General features: G+C 40.6%; 1 protein-coding gene across 2 annotated transcripts in view; it reads right to left on the bottom strand.

Annotated features, from left to right (window-relative positions):
- The window catches only part of iqsec3a (IQ motif and Sec7 domain ArfGEF 3a), a 118,806-nt gene that overhangs the window by 36,177 nt on the left and 64,669 nt on the right, over positions 1–17,960 (bottom strand). The window contains exons 3-5 of one of the 2 annotated variants that reach the window (XM_046071633.1): positions 16,834–17,200; positions 16,528–16,701; positions 7,313–8,589 (exon numbers count right to left, since the gene is read on the bottom strand). In XM_046071633.1, the coding sequence (XP_045927589.1) occupies positions 7,313–8,589; positions 16,528–16,701; positions 16,834–17,200 (1,818 nt within the window). The other variant, XM_046071632.1, reaches the window with a different exon arrangement.

Below are 17,960 nucleotides of genomic sequence, written 5' to 3'. Positions count from 1 at the left end.
CCGCTTCAGCAAGGACTCAGCCTTTGTACGTGGGACGCGGGCTCTAGTGGTGAGCTAACTACTGCCCGACAAATTACCTCTTTTGTCATTGATGAGGGCTTGTGCGTGGAGCAGGTGACATGGAGCTGACAACAGAAAACTGGGTCCTTACAAGATTGAAGTGTGAAAAGAGAACAAGAGTACAACATAAAGACACACACAAACAGGGGAGGGAACGTAAGAGCCAGTGCCAGACAGGACCCAGATGTCATGCTAAAATGACATCTTCCAAATAAACTGCTATGGGCCCAGACATGTTTCTCTCTCACACATACTTTTCTTGCCTCCTTGTTGCACACACATTCACCCTCACTCCATCATAAATATACTCCCCTCACCTCCTTGATATCCACTTTTATTTTAGATCTATTTCAGATGTGCACAGTTGTCATACTTCAGAGCTGTGTTTTATTGCCTTTACAAGTACTTAACTGTCAGCACTGCATGTTGCCTATTTTTTCAGATACACGCATTTCTGTTTCATTACTAGCAAGTGACAGATTGAAGGCCTGTTAGCGCCTGTGCATTTTTCTGAGTGGGTACACAATTGTGTGGTGTGACTGTAAACGCTTCAGAACCCCAAATCATTGCACTGGTGTGGACTTGCTGTTATAAAGCTCTGCTCTTTTCCATTAAGTCTGCTTTTGCTGAAAATGCAAGAATGTACTGATATGGCTGATTTTACCTTCCTTTGGTTACCATTTTCTTTGGTTGGCTTCCAACACTTTTCGTCAAATGTAGGCCAGAGCCCCATTGACACATGATGTCTACATTAGAATTTTGAGACTATTTGTTGTTTAACACTTGTTAATTAAAAGTTGATATTGTTACATTAGGGTTAGGGTAGTACTAGTTAGAGTGTCAGGAGCTGGATATTTCCATCATTTTTCAAATCTAGCTAACTATTTAAACTGTTTTTCCACTAGTTTAGATACATAATTCAACCATTTATCCATTACCTTTAGGTATTTCACCACTTATCCTTTATTGCTTATGCATTAGCTTTAGCTATTTCAGATGTTTAGTCATTGGTTTGACTTTTAGCAAACTATTTCAACAGTTTAAATCAATTACTTTAAGATAACTATTTTATTCATGTACAAGTATTTTGTGATGTAGTAAAACAAGTCCATTTACCATTTGTACCATACCACTTTTAACTAACTACAGCCAGCTGTTTCAACTGTTTATTAGTTAGCTTTAGCATTAGGTTTATCACTTGATAGCACTCACAACACACAGCTGACTCACTATGTATATTAATCAAACAGTAATTTCTTTTCCCCAATCAGTTGAGCTACTGTACAGTCTTCTATGTACCAACTGTCAATTGCAGAAGAGAAATTATTAATGCTTCCTCTGTTTGCCATCTGGATTTCAGAGTTTGTAATTATGTGCTGGGTCATTTAGCACCGAGGGCAGAATGCTAATACAGCCAAAGTGTTTGCACAAACAAGTACAAACCGTACATACATTTTTTTTTAGAGCTCTCTCCTCCTGGCGTCAGGTTATCCCTCTTGAGCAGTCGGCCAGGCTTTGCAGATCTGCTGTGTTAATTAGCCTTACTCGACATATGTATTCAGATCTGTCTTTTCTCTCTCTTGCACTCTGTTTCTTCACACTTTCACCACAATCTCTTATGCCACCTTTTATTTAATTCATACTTCACTGACAGTGCTTTCACGCGTGACAGGGAGTTGATCTGATTCCACCATGAGCTGCTGTGATGTCTGATCAATGTATTCACTCCACTAAAATGTGTGCGGGAGGAAAGTGAATTAAGGATATGTCTAACCAAGTAGTGTAAAATGGAAAAGTCATGCATACAAAAAGAGAAATCTACTTAGGAATCTGTGATTAATGTCACACCTGCTCACATCCTCCCCTCTCTCTTTGCCCGTTCCCCGCTGAAGGTTTGGTACCAGCTCCCTTGTGTGATGTCCTTGACACACTCTCCCCTCCCATAATGGAGTCATTGTCATTCCATCCACACTCAGGTGGAAACTTTATCAAGTGGCCTCTCTCTCAACCTTTTCCCCCTCTACCTTTTTGTGACTCTTTCAGTTCCTCTCTCTAGCTTTTGCACTCCATTTCCATCACTCACTGTTCTATATGTTTATTCTTGCGCGCACGACACACACACACACACACAGATACACCTCAAACTTCTGACGTCTCTGTAATGTACCATCTGCAAGACAAACACACACTCATACACACTCACACATCACATTATCCAGCTGTGGGCATTTGAGCTTTTTTGTCCGCATGATCAAGCAATACCCAAGTTTTAGCCCAAAGCAAACAGCCCTGTTTAAGATGCAAAGGATACAACAGCGCAGGTATTAGAGGGAGGATATGAACTGGTGGAACTAATAAGCCTCAAGTTCGATTGCCCTCTGTCTCTCTACTTTTTTATTTTTTGCTCTCCCTTGCTCATTCTATCTCTCTCTTCCCTTGTAGTCAATTTATTAAAAGTCAGCTTATCTTTCAAGGTGTTTGATCGGGTGAATGAGAAGACGGGAATTGCAAACAGACAGAAAAGCCTATGAAGCCTGTCATTTTGTGAATATATCTCTGAAGAGTCACAGAACCTCGTAATCAAACGGGGAGCTTTCATTAAACAGTCATTACAAATGTGTAGAGTCATCCCTTTCCTTCAAAAGATAGGTAATAATAAAAATGGTTTCAAATGAAATCTGAACAAACAGATGCTACTATCAAAGTGGACATTTTTGAATAAATAATCGTAAAGAGTATAGTAAATATAGTCTGACCGAGTGAGACATTTTGTTAGAAGTGGAAGGGCTTGAGAGAGTTACTCAATCTAACTGGTAGGCTGGACTAAAATACCATTATGTGCTCTACAAAGATAAAGATTAAAGCAACGTTTGGGAATTGAGAGTATCGATGCCAGGTTTGAAGTCTCATCTCCTCCTTTGGATTAACAAGGCTAATGTTTTCACTTTAGATCCAATATTAATTTTAATCATTTAAATATTTTGTTGTAGTTTTTTTGCTCATTTCATCATGACTAAATACTGACCTAAACTTGAACCACCAAACCATAACTCTATCCTTTAAGTAGTTTTACTGTATATTGTTAAATTTAGCTGTTCACAATTTAACAAGTCCTTCAAATTAAAGGAAAAAATACTTCTTTTATCCATGCCCTCTAGAACCACACACAGAGGCGTTTTCTAAACTGATGCCACTATGACATCATTTGTATGTGCCTTTTCATTACCGTTAGAAGCCACTGTTGAAAATGAAATCTGTTTCATGATGTGACAACGCTCTGGTTAAGGCTTGGTTAAGTTTAAGTACGAAAACAATTTGGTTAGATTTGGGCAAACATCATGGTTTGGGCGATTTGATTAATCGTGCAGCCCTAACTAGTGCCAGTGTACATTATATTAAATACAGACATACAGGATTTGCCCCCTTGAACCTTACATTTTTATAGTCCATCCATCCATCCATCATCATTTTTATAGTATAATTAGATAATTGTTGCACACCATTTGGTTAGTTGAAATCAAGTATAAAAGGCTAAACACTATGACAAAAATAGTTAGTTCAAGATACATTTTTATGCACATTAACAGCAACATTGGGCAGGATTTGTTCTACTATAAATCTCTTTTTTTCTTTATGCTCTTCTGGAGATCTCCTAAACAGATGTGTTGGTATTTGATATTCTAATCTAATTAAAAATGCACCATGTTACATTTTCTGTTCAATCTACCTTCCTCTTTGCCTTTGAAAATAGAAAAATATACCATACTTAAATTTACTTGACAGATTCACATCTCTCTTTTAGGCCATTAACATTTTATTTTATTTTGTATATTTTGTACATTTCGGCGGGTGATTATTCCATCTTCCACCCAGTTACCGCACAGCTCATTCCTGCTCCTCTTGTTTTCAGTGTCATGCTCCAGCACTGAGTCAAAGTTAATCGGCTTTATTGTGCACTTTTATTGCGCTGCAGAACTTGGCAGTGAACAAAAAAGATAATGTGTGTGTTTATGAGCTCCAATCTTCTAAATTTGTATGAGATGGCATAATTGGGGAAATATCTTAACAAAATCTTGTAGTGGTTTTGCACCCAAGGGAACACAGTGTATTTTGCATCACTGCAAGATACTCTGGAAAGCACAGAGAGCTTCTACAGAAATGGTTGAGTTGGCAGGGACAAAAAACCCCTGCTTGGATTGAAATGTTAACAAATTTTTCATTCCAATTCCCAAGGTGTCAGTTCACACAGTGCTGAAGGAACTTTTAATTACATTCACAACTCGCAGCAGAATGACTAATGAGAATTTTAGGCTTTGTGGATCGTTGCCATTATTTTTTGAATTCACCCCTCATGTATTCCAAGTAATTGTACGCAGCTGCTCCATCAGTGGTTGAGCTCAACTTGTAATATATGAGTGAGCCAGTACATTTATTTGAATATATGGGGTGTTTAGGTCCTTTAGGGTATGCTCTGGGTGAAAAGCTAATAGAGCATATGGTAAATCTCCCTATTTAAAGATTGCTTCCAAGTGTGCCGTTGGCCGCATAGCGCATTTTCAGGAGTCATGTGGTTACAAACATTTCTAAAAGGAGAATTCAAAGTGTTGAACAAATAAAATCTGGGTTGTTTTGAGGTGTACACCAAGCTAAAGTCAGCTCCCACACTAGATTTTACTCTGCTTTTATAGCTTGAAATAACTGTAAACATAAATTTACCATATGTAATATGTAAGAATAGGGCTTTTCAGTGTTTCTCTTTGATCTTTTAAAGTATAATAAGTAGCTGGAGGTCATAGTTCACTACTCTTTTAGTTTTCTATAAAACTGAGTGAGTTTGACACGTCTCAAGGATTCAGTGTTTCTCTCAACAAATCAACAAATTCAGTCAGTGCTGGCCCCATGCAATGTTGTCACCATGGCAACGCTTTTTCTTCCTATCTCTTGCTGCCATGTAACCACCTTGCACCTGTCTGGAGCGCCTCTTGGGAAGGTCTTATCTGATTTTGACTTTGTCACTCTTCTCTAGCCAGCAAGGGGAACTGAATTCACAATGACTGAAAAGCTACAACCAGCAAACTTAAACAAGCTTTTCAAGGCAGACATGTTTTTCTTCTGCTGACAATTTGTGAAGCCACATAGGAAAATGCAATGAGAATTCGGTATTAGGATTGCAAGAGTTACCTGTATCAGGTTTACACCGTAAACTTGGGTACTTGGTATTAAAGACACACTTTAAGACTGGCTCTTCGCACCTGACACAAAAGTCAGATAAAATGTATCAAGTTCTTATAAAAAAGAAACTATTTTGAGAAACCTTAACTAGGCAGAGCATGCCTGTCAATCTGTGGATTTTTCTAAATTTTCAAGCAGAAATAGAAAGAGCAATCCTTGCCATTTAAAGAGTTTGGAAGATGGTGTCTTTATTTTAACCTTTAAAAAATGGATTAAACAGCATGTTTGCCTATTAACACAAGTTCAACCATTAGCATATCTGGTTAACTAGCTTACTCTGTCACGCCGCCCCAAGCAGGGAGGTGACAGCTGTGTGTTGTGTGCTTGTTTTGAGTTATTTTTTCCCCTTTTGGAGTGTGTGAAAGGTGCTTGGTGGGTTTTGTGTTTTGTCCTTCTCCCTGTAGTGTTCCCCCTCTCTCTCTCCCTCTCCTTCGGGGCGGAGTTGTGGGCCGGGTCCCAGAGAGCTGGGCGTCTTCCTCCAGCTGCAGAGTCCGTGGAGACCCCGCTATACCCTGGAAGTCTCGCCGTTTCCCCCCTGCCCAGTTACCCGTCCTGCCTGGCCTAGCTCATTCTGTCTCGCCACACCGGAGGAATCCCACCTCGCATCTGTCTACCTTTTTCTTGTGTTCAATAAACTGCTTCCTACCCTCCTGAACCGTGTCCCTGCCTGCATTTGGGTTTGAGCCACGTGAAGTCCTGACATACTCCCTGGTAACTGAGCATTGTTTTCACAGCCAAAGAGCACAACATTAGCTAAATAATTTGCCAGCTTAGCATGTTGCAGACAGGTTAATGTTAATATTTCTCCCCAAAGTTAAACATGTGCAGTTCTGTCTTGCTCTTGGATTTGGGGAATTTTACGCTCCCACAACCACATCCAAGGTTACCTGAAATGATGTTGGCATTACGTTTCCTTCATCCTAAAAGTCTCATGTTAAGTGAAAACACCTGCTTTAAAATACAAACAAAATATGTAAGCTAAGTAGCCTAACAGTGAAATAACAGAACAATGCTATTTACATGTGTCTAGTTTATCAACTGGTGAGGATGCAGACTTTTTGCGTGGGACATGTAGCTTTAGCGTCAGTCTACTATACCCATCAAGTACATATTTAGGACCCCATTTCAAGATGTTTGTGAATGAATCAGCCAAAGACAGCATTTCCAACCAACTCATGGAGTCATTGTTAGCTTAAGTAATTTGAGCTAGCTAGCTACAACTGATCTGCCAGATAATCAAGACAGATCTCAATTCAGCCAGCAAATTGACAATTGCCCTTGTAAAAAAGACTAGCCTGTTTTTGCCTATTGTTTCAAAAAAGAAAAAAAGGTGGTAAAATGCCACTGTTATCATTTAACTGTGCCGTGTCAGAATGAAACACTTGACAGGCAGCAGTAGACACTGTAACTTAGGGCTGTGGGACTGTCATTTCCACCATGTCAATCTTCACACCTTTCTCTGTCTCAATAAGTCATCCTCTCTTTTTGTACCTGTTCTGATTTGTCTTTGTGAGAAGAAAGAAGGCACCTCAGATCTAGCTTGGGACATGGGCTTCATTCTGTTTGTTCTTTCAGTACAATGGGGACCTGTGAGGAAAAGAGCTTTTCTTTGCTCTTAGAGTCCAGAGGGACCTGTCAAACTTAGATGTACACTTAGATGCGGGTTGGATCCAGACTGTTTCATAAATCTCACTGTACATAAAATATTCTATCCTTTGATATTCTATCCTTTCCAATAAAACCGCTGTACTTCTCTTTTAATCTTCACGATAATAATTAATTAATCAGAATATATATACTTCCTTTATACTTTTCAAGAAGAACGATTACATTACTGGACCCTGATTAACTAACTCACAACCAGTAAACTAATTGTTTCATTAATTTTGTGTTTCACTGCAGTTAATTATGGCTAACCAGTAAGCAGTGACTTGAAGTGACAACACAAAACTTTAGCCTGATTGAAAATTTAATTAGAATCATCTAAAGACAAAAGAATGAAAATGCAGTGGCTACTCACACATTGAAGAGGTTGAGGCCAATGCGGTAGAGGCGTTTTCGCATGACGTCAGTGGACAGGGTGGGTGATTTACAGCTTGCGGGGTTCTCACAGTGGTAGCGCGGCAGGCTGAGGATCATGGCCTGCAGTGTTTCCTTGGACGAGGCTTCAGATGTGGAGCGTGCCTCTGTCGACGTGCTGCTGCTGCTCATCTGCTCTGAGCTGTTGTCTGCTGTCTCAGAGCCACACCTCTTCACCTCCAGGGGCTCTACCAAGGGGGAGCTCCCCAGCAGTAAAGCCCTGTGTGGTGGAGGGGCGTACGGGGGTTCTGTGGGTGGTGGTGCCACCACCACAATCTCCTCTGGGCTTTGAGGGGCAGCCATCTTATCCAGAGGGGTTATGGGAGGTTGCTCATCATCCCCTAGCTCTTCTTCACTCGGAGGAGGAGCAGGGAATTCAACATCCTGCTCATCTCCTTCTATATCTGATTCTGGGGGTGGAGGGGGTTCTTGTGGGGGTGGAGGGGGATCTATGGGTTCAGCTGGGAGCTCTGCAGGAGGAGGAGAGGGTTCTTGTGAGGGACCAGGAGGAATGAAGGCTGGAGTGGAGTTTGTTGTTGTGGAAGTAGTCGTGACAGTGTCCTCTTGTTGGACACAGCTGCTGAGGGTGACGGAAGCGGAAGATTCCAAGACTGAGGATGAAACACGAAAGTTCTGGCTGTCGATCTGCACCGTCACATCCCGGAATGCCATCATCAGCTTGCTTGCGCTTATCGACAGGTCACTTGGGTCTACCAGGCCTTGGGGAATTGTTGATTCTCCCACACCACCTACTTCTCCTCCACCTGCTACTCCTGCGGCTGCTGCTGCTGCTGCATTAAAGGAGTCAGCACTGAACTGATAAGTGCCGCCTTCTTGCAGTGAACACATAGTCTTCAGGCTCCAGTTGCTGAGTGCGTCGTCTATGGACTTTGCCAGTGACTGGACCTGTTCAGTGAATGAGTCTTCCAGGTCGGTCAGGGTGCCACCAACTGTGGTAGGCAGAGATGGGGATCGCACCAATGGGATGCCTGCCAAATTGCAGCCTTCTGCCAGGGCCCGTTCAGCAGAGAAACCTTCTGTGTTTTGCACACGGACCTTGCGCAGGGAAATGCGTCGAGGAAGACGACTCTCAAGCAGCGAATTGCGGATCTTCTCGAAGTTCTTGCTGAGCTGGTACTGGCGGAAGGCAGTCTGGATCTTGCAGGCAGCACGGCGGGAGATGAGGTGGCCACCGTATTTGTGCTCTAACATTTCGATCTAAAAAAGTAGAACAAAGAAGGATACAAAAGTAAAACAATGAATTGCTGGAATTTATGTTGTATTTTTGAATTCACAGGAAAAAGACAACAGCCTGTAATCTATCAGGACAATCCACAGTTACTGGTAAAATCATTCCTGTCTGGACTATTTGACAGTTATGGCTACGAATTGATTAGAAACTGCCGAACAACAGTCCAGGTCAAAGGGGGCTCTTCATCTGTGACTCACATAATCCCCTGTATCAAGGATGCTTATATTTTTGAAAAGGGAGCATGCGTACCATGCCACTACCAGTATTTCAACATTTTAATATCCTCTTGCCTGTCGCTGTGGTGCATGGAAGATGAATATGTTATATGAGTTGAATAGAGATATGAAAACAGGTGGAGTGTGGGTGGAAAATGAATGAGCAGTACATTAAAAGACGAATGGGATAATTATGCTGGGAAAGGGGCTGAATAGTCCATTTTTTAGAAGAAGTAGGCAAAATTCAAATATTAAAGCACTGAAATTCAAATAATAATACCCGGAGATGGTTCAGTCATTTTATTTTGCAAGCTTGCCTTGTGATGTGTGTACTGAAACTATACACAATTTGGTCAAAGCCACAGTTTGAAAGAGAGAACACAATAAAAGCTGACTCATGGCATTTGGACAAACTCTTCATTTCCTCCGCAAATAGAACTCATAATCTCTCCGAATTCCACAGAGAGGTCCTCCACACAACTTTAAATTGTCTGAAACTGAACAAGCCATTAATCTTGCCTGTGAAAAATTGCTCAAATGCTGTGGGAAATAGATAGAGATGTAATATAGCCGTCCTCATCTGGCAGCAGCTCAAACACTAGATGAGACCTCTTTGAGTTTCCCAGAACAATCAGGGTGTGGGTATCTTTGGAAGTGCCCAGAAAGAGCTCTTATCTTCGAGTCACTCAGAAATCCCTTTCATTCAGACTAAATCAATGAATATAATTCTGTTTCTGTTCTAACTTTATCAAGGGCACACGTGTGGGGGAGGATTAAGCTTGGAAAGAATAGCAGTGTCGCATTCTGTCATTTCACAAATATGACAAAATGTACCCATTCTAAATATACTGCATTGAAGTGCCCATTAAAAACAGCATTGCATTTAATTCTAGGAAAAAGAAATCCATGATGTTCCCTCCCTCAGTGTTTTCTTTGGGGGCTCTTGTCTCAGGGTAATGTGCACATGAGAATTATTGATTATTTGGTCCAAGTAAAATAATCCTCTGGAAATTTGTAATAATGGTTACCATGGCCATGAAGATCAAAATCTGACTTTCTGCCACTTTTTGCTTTAGTCCTGGCCAAAGTCACCCAACCACCTTGTACGGTCTCCTGATAGGCTGTAATGGCTCAAGGGTTTGCATTTTGTGATAAGTGGTTAGTTCAACAAGATGCAGCCTCTGCCGATGTCACTGGAGAAATGGAATCACATACAAAGCTCTTTAGAGAAGTGGAATGACACTGAAAATCCATCTTATCTACTCCATTTACATTTCACTGCAGAGCCTCTGTGAGCAAAGTGAGACGTACTGAGAATATTAAAGTGGTTTCTGAATAGGACGCTGGTTTGGAGCTCTACTGTATCTGCTGATGGCGACTTCTCAGTAGCTGTCAACTCTTGCAGACTGGTCGAACTCAGCCTGAATATTCATCACTTTTTAATCTGGATTGTTCTGTGACTGCGCTGTGTGCACTCTTGAAATGACAAGGTTAGCCTTATCTGCATAAAGGAGCTCCAAAATAGACCTTGTATAGGCTATTTTTTTTATTTTTAGTCAGGCGCAAAGGTAATATGATTGACCTCATTACTCAGAAAGGTGTCCCTCATCAAACCAAATTCTGCAAAGAGTTCCACAGAGGTGCCCTTGAATGTGAGAAAGGGCCATCAGTGTGGCTGCGTTTGATTAAATGTGGCAGTCCAGCTTGTTTGTTTTGTCTTCTGCGTAAGCCGGGTCAGAGATGATGAATAAAGCATTTTGGTCATGTTGCTTTCTTTATCAGAAAGTCTATCTGATACACTTTTCCATCAGATGGAATTACAGCTACCAAGACGATAGAGGAAAGAAGCATGGAGAGGAAGAAGAGAGTAAAAAAAGGATTTCATGCCAGTCTAGCAGGGATTGTGTACTGGAGATGAGATGCCAGCACCATCAACACAGTAAGTATAGGAACCTTTAAAAAAAATTGTTCTCTTACTAGTGTAATCAAAAACATTGATTTGAAGCTCAATTCTGAGGCTGTTCTGTAAATAGAGTTCTAATAAATATAGCAACTTCTGATCAACCCATACCAAATTCAGGCTTAAATAAAATCTAGTCCAGTCCATGTCTGGGTTAAGCCCTGCCCATTTTGATTACGGATACATTTACAGATAATTTAATTTGCTGGACAGATACAGATAGTGGTGTCCTCACTCATCTCTAATTAAAAGGGCGTGTTGGATATATGTTGCAGTGAGAGGAGTGCGGCGATGTGGTATTGTAGTATAATACTACTTCTGATAATACGCCCCCTGCCCCCCCCTCCCCCCAGCACCATGCTGACCTCACGTTCCCCTTTGAATTAGATGTGAAAAAAGGTGCAAAACATAGCAGTGCAAAGTGGTACGACGTTGCAGAATGCAGTTCTACATATATGTAGAACTGGCAAAATACAACTGAGAGGAGAAGGTGGAATCATTTTATAAAAAAGGATAAAGATGAATAAATGGAACATGTACTGTAAATATTTAAAGTCAAGGACACATAAAGGAGGGTTCATTTCTAGGGGGGAGAAGGTGTGTTAAATATGAGTATAGAAATTTGAGGTAATGATTACATTGAACTAGAAACATGACCTCAAATGCACAGCCATTTCAGATATTTTCTGGTTACAGAAGCAAAAGCTGATTTTCAGCATGAGATAGCGATGTACTGTAGATATCTTGACTTGAAATATGGGACATTCTCTGGCTATATATGAAATATTAATACCCAGGGGCTTTAGAAAAGAAATGTGTTTTAGTCTGGAAATGTTTGAGCTTCAAATGTAAATGTGTCTCAGAACTTAAGGTCATCTGAAAGTACAGTGCACAGCCTGTTTTTTGTAATTTCAAGAGGGAGATTTTTCTATTTCAAGATGTGTGCCATGATTATTATGTCCACCAAGAGTTGACAAGATTGATATCACTATCATGTCTGTATGGTAAATGTGAAGCTAGCTCCAGAAACTGGTTAGTTTAAATAATCTTAGCTTGGTTCCATCTGGAAGTAACAAAATCCCATTACCTCTAAAGCTCATTAATTGACATGTTATGTCTTGTTTGTTTATCCATACCTAACTGGCTGTAGCTTCGTATTTAACATACAGACATGAGAGTGTTATCGATCAGTGGCAGAGGAACATGACAACATTGCTGTCCAGTGACGATGTATTGTATATCTTCAAATTTGGTGATTTTTAATTTATCAGATGAATTTAAGAATTAAGTTTAAACATCTACAACTTCCTAGGCTAGGTAATAACCATTTAAAAACTCAATTAATTATCTGTTTTTCTTCATTTGTGAAATGTTAATGTTTTGGAGATTAAAATGGTAAATTTGTGAATTTTCATATAATACCAGTCGTACTAACATTAAATGCACCGTTCACCATTAAATGTGTAAGAAAAGACATAAATAAGATTTGTAAAACAGCAGATTATCAGATCTCACCTGCTCAGAAATAAATAAGGGCCAAAAATGCAAAGCTTTCATTATTAGCTTTCATGCTCATGCACACTGTCTTATAGCACAGAAACATCTGCATGATTAATGAGATGATTATATAACAGCAAAACTGGGACACAACTAATGCTGACTGTATTACAAAATGAGGATGACAATAAAAGACATCAGAGGATGGTGAGCCGTTAAGCTGATTCATCCTTGACCAAAGTCAGTTATTGCAAAAGGTCAGTAGTTACTGGAAGTTGTTGCAGATAAAAAAAAACTGAAATTAATAATAATTTAAAAACACATTGAGTCAATCAAAAAACTTCATTACAGTGGCAAAAAATTATGAGATGATACAGACGTTTAAAGTCAGGACTCATCACCTATCACTTCATCGTCCTGTAAAACAAAAGGCTACAGTCAGCGGACTGAACCTGTATTACTCATTTTTCCAAGACCTCTCCGTTTGATGGACATCTTTTTAGTATGCTATATCCTATAAACAGGGTTTTGTTTCTAAGGCTTTGGCTGAGAGAGTTTAAATGGACTGGCATAGACAGGCAAATGAAAATGCACATAACAAATGAGTCTGACAAGCACACTGTCTCTTAAAAACAATTTAAATGGAATTTAAAAATTTTGTACACCTATTTTGAATTTATAATTGAATGCTCATTTTTGCTGTGTTTGAGTTTTTCTGGAGGTTAACTGGCTCCCCCCAAATTTTATTTCCATCCACATCATGGCCTTCTCCTGCTATGACCTAAAACCAAGCTAGTGACAAGTCAGTGTATTGGTGGAATAAAAACAGACTCAAGGTGTGTTCAGAGATAAAACAGACAGCAAATCTTTGCCACACATAATTCTTGTGAATATGACCGCTAGACCATTTGCGCTTTTTTAATCGCCCCAAACCACCACTGCACAATTCACTAGCTAGCTAGCAAGCTAGCAACAGATGCAACAAAGGCGTTGTTTGGCTCAGCGACTGAACTCAGACCTCCCCAGAAAAGGTATTTTCCTCTCTTCTTTTCCCTTGCCCCGGGATATGTGCCCTAGGAGTGTTTCATTCAAGTTTAAACATTTTCAATTTCACAGACGCGTCAGTTCGCAGACAAAGTGGACACGGCTTTTTCTGCACTTTCTGTGGATTTTAATACTGTTTGATGCTGGAGCTACTTGTGGACCTATCTACACATATACTCAATGTGAACTTTAAATGCACTTCTCTGTTGTTCATTCATTTTGGTACTGCCCTTTTGTGACTTTGGATTAACTTGTGTTTTTTTATCAACAGCCTTATTGATGAACATTTAATATTATTGGTACTTTTTACTATTTGGGAGCATGGAGAATAACATACATTTTTATTCTAAAAGGTTTATTTTTAAATTTCATACTCATCAATGCTATTTTTCAGGTTAAAAGTGCAACCTCTTGGTTTTTACAAAGGAGGCTGAAGGGTATATTGACTCCAGTTGTTTTTTCTAAGAATCCTCATGCTGTAAAATTGAATACCTCTTGAGAAATATATACCTATATTTATATGAATTGTAACTTCCTCCAGGCTTAGAGTTGTTTTTGTTCTTCTGTTAACCATAAGATGTGTGCTTTTATTTTTGGTTATTGTATGGTACAAATAATTTGTACTTGTTTGATTATTTCATTTAAGAACAAGAAATGCATATTAATATAAAACACAAAATTGCCAAAATGTAAAATGTTCTAATTTTAAACCAGTTTGAAAAACTACAAAAAAGTTCAAGTGGGCGTTGAATGCTGAGTTAACGCTCAAATACTCCTTCATCTGGTTCTTCCCCAGCAATTAAGGTATTGCGCTGCGGATCCAATTACCCTGACATTGATCTGTAGATGCATCAAGCCCTTGCACCCCCAGCTATACAGACAGAAGATCAATCTCGCTGATCGCGTATCTCTAGCATTGTTGACCGGGAGATAGTGGAAGACGGGACTTTCAGTGAGATTAAAAGAGTGACAATGGAGGTGAGAAGAAGACACGTAAGGAGCTGAGGTTAAAAGAACCTTTAGTCTCGAATAGGGAAGCGATGAGTGAGGGAATTAAGTCAAAACAGAGAGAAAATGCAGCTGACATAGAGTGAAATAAAGCAACCATCTCACTCAGATACATTAGTTTCAGTGATCACTCGCTTGGAAGATGGACTTTAGTAAACATCTACAATAATGCTTTGATGTCTCATCGTGCAGCTTTATATGTTTTCTTCTCGTTGACTGGATTTAAACAAACACAGACAGACCCAATCCAATTGACACTGGCAGTGTCACCTCTGAATATATTTGTTTTCACAGTCTATAGATGGTGCCCTGAGGCTGAGAAACACTTAACACCAGGGTGACTTTGTTTACCAATTGTTCTGGGTTGTTGATTAAGTGTGGTCAGGTGTGCCACACCACACTTGCAATGACAGTAATGGAACTCAAGACTTAAGAAAGGGAGGTCAGCAACTTTTGTGCTTCCATAAAGAAATCATTTAAACCATGAATATTGTAAAAATATGTACACTGCTGATTATTGTGATGATAACTGGTCAACTAAATGTCAGAAAATAGTTTAAACTGCCCATTTTAGCTTCTTCAAACGGCTTGTTTTGTCCTAGCAACTATGATATGATACAAATATTTCAATTTCAAAAACAATGGTATAAAACAGAAAAGCTGCAAATACACACAGTTGAGAAGCTGGAATCAGCAAAAATGATCTAAAGATGTACTCAAATAATTTGGTATTGCACTTCCATTATGTTGGATGACGCACACAAGAGCAATTAAAAAAAAGAATGATAAAAATTTAAGCAGCAGAAGCTGAGATTTAGTACCTATTATGCGTCAAGCACCCAAAATTGGACCACTGGATCCTACATATCCCATAATGCAACTTCTCCCAAACCCTTGCTGCCTCCTCAATATGCACTCCTTTCAAACCTCACATCTTCAGCTTGTGATATAGACTGCCTGTTAAAAATCTTTAAGCCAAGATAACCCAGATGACATCATTAGGGTTATTACTTCAAACTTCAGAAATCTCCATTTCACATTGGCACAATATGGTATCCAGGTCATTATAGTCTATACCAGGCTGGGCAGGACAGGTTTTAAAAAAATAAATAAATAAAAAATAAATCTCCATTTCAGAGCCACGTAAGACATTATACAACTGTCCTCACAGGCTGTGTGACGAGTAAACTGAACTTCTCAATGGAGTGCCACTTTAAAACTGCAGTTGTGGCAAACAGATCAGGAAGCCCCACAAGTTAGACCCAAACTCTGCTGCCTTACCTGGTCGAAGATCCATGGACTGAAGAATGTTGTTTAGATGGATGATAATGAAAACGGATGGAGAATGTTTGATGGCTCTTGAAATGGAGATGATTATGTAATGATTTCCAAGCCCCTGATGAACAGCACAATAAGGACACAAACATGAGAACATGGAAATGTACGTTTAAATACAGTCACAGTTCAGAGACAGATCAGTTTCGGACAAAATCGGTTTAACTGGCTGTAATAAGATGACAACAGATAACAGTCACATGCTTTTTCTCCAATGGAAATGGGGGCTTTTCATCATCCAGAGTATCTCATAAAGCAGCAGAGACAAGACAAATTGGCTTTTCATTCATGCAGATACAAATGCAACTTGTTTGCACATTGTCTTTATTTTACCCTGATGTGTGTATGTGTACGTTTGCATCGTGTCCAAAATGATACAATGTATAAAAGACCTCAACCTAAAAATGTATGTACATGAGTCACTCTACTGTAAATTACAACACAGCAGTAAAATACCTGGGGATAAATAATTTAGTACTTTCAGAAAACATACTTTCATAGTCCAGATTTGTTGAAAGACAAACCCATGTGAGGATGTTGATGAAATGATGATATGGCAATGACAATGATGGTTCATGATAATGAAGAAAAGGAATCATTAGTTGGTACATTTTGGAAAGTATAGTGCCAGTAAGGATCAATATGACAAACAAAAATAACAATCTCATCAAAAACCAGTCCAAACCAAAAGTCCTCCTCGTCAGACAGAAAACTAAATATCACAAACATGTCAGACCACAAGACGTACAATACACACAAGTTACTGTACCTGCCGCCCTCCCACTCCCCTTACCCAAACAACACACCAGACCTCACCCCGTCCCCCATCCACAACACAACCCTACCTGCTTATTTTTGAGGTCAAGCGAGAGCTCATAGTCGGAGGTGGCGGAGTGCGAGCCGGTCCCGTTGCGCTGCACCCTCAAGGGCGAGGCCGTGTGGTGCAGGCTGGCTCTCCTCCCCGCCCCACCTCCTTTTGCGCCTCCCCCTTCCTCCTCGTCCTCTTCTTCCTGCGCTGCCTCGCCCTCATTCTTTGCCCCCACAACTTCTTTAGACTTTTCCTTCTCTTGCTCCCCCCATGTCTGCTCATCTAGGCAAGGTGAAGGCGTTTTAGGGGCGTCCTGTGTTGCTTCCTCACTCAGAGACTGGACTTGGGGCTCCAGCTCCGGCTCCGGCACCGGCTCCAGCTCGGGCTCCAGCTCGGGCTCGGGCTCGGGCTCGGGCTCGGGCTTCGGCTCAGGCTCAGGCTCAGGCTCAGGCTCGGGCTCAACTTCAGGCTCAGGCTCGGGCTCCGGTGCAGGCTGGGGTTTTGGTTCAGGCTCTGGCTGAGATTTGGTTTCGGGCTGTGGTTGGGGCTCAGACTGGGGCTCTGGCTGTGGTGGTGGGTCAGTCTGTGGCTGAATCTCTTGCTGCTGTTGCTGGGGCTGTGGCTGTGGTTGTGACTCGACCTCACTCTGCAGCTCCCCCTCTCCTCCCTTCCCTTCCTCCCCCAAAGATGAGTCTGGAGAAAGGTCATCGCTGCAGAAAGGAGGAGAAAACGCAGAGTGAGGTTGCTGCTGCATCCGTGGTGAGCTCTGACCTCTTCTCCAGGCTGCCTGGGTTAGTGGTAAGAAGGTGACACTTTTTTGTGTATGACCTCACTCAGCTACCAACTGTGTGCAGGGCCAGTTCATCTGTCTACCTGCTCTGTTCTCTCTGCTTCTCTTGTCTGTCTAAACACGGACAGACAATGAAACGGAGTAAAAATGTACAGCACAGAACAGCTGACAAAACCACAGTGTACAAGAGTGAAAAAAAGATCAAAAGCAATTATTTATTTCAGCAGAATCTTCAGGAGAGAAAATGTGAACAAAAAACAAGAAAGTTGACAGCAAATAGTGACACCCAACACACACACAGACACACACACACAGACAGGGGGGACAGTCATGCAGCTAATACAAATGTGTCTGCGCCTTCTAGACTATGTGTGCTTATATGTGTGAATGGTTGCATGTATGAGTGTTAGAGTGGAAGGTGGCTTTTTATGGTGTAATAACAGGTGCAACGTGAAACACAGAGGGGAATGTGGGAATCTGTGTTGCTGTGTTTTGATTTGATCTGTTTCCGAAGACCATTTTACCCTCATCTTTCTTACTTCCTACTTATATAAGCCCATTTATTTGTGTGATGCAGGTTTAGTCCAAAACACAAATGGGTTAGCTCCTTCTTTCTTTTTCTCTATCTTTGTCCCACTCTTTTCTCCCATTAGAGTGTGGTGGCCTTGAGTTTATTCATT

Source organism: Micropterus dolomieu, linkage group LG16 (assembly GCF_021292245.1).
Source record: "Micropterus dolomieu isolate WLL.071019.BEF.003 ecotype Adirondacks linkage group LG16, ASM2129224v1, whole genome shotgun sequence".
Lineage (NCBI taxonomy): Eukaryota > Metazoa > Chordata > Actinopteri > Centrarchiformes > Centrarchidae > Micropterus > Micropterus dolomieu.
Note: the sequence above shows the minus strand (reverse complement) of the source record. Positions and strands in the feature narration are given on the sequence as shown.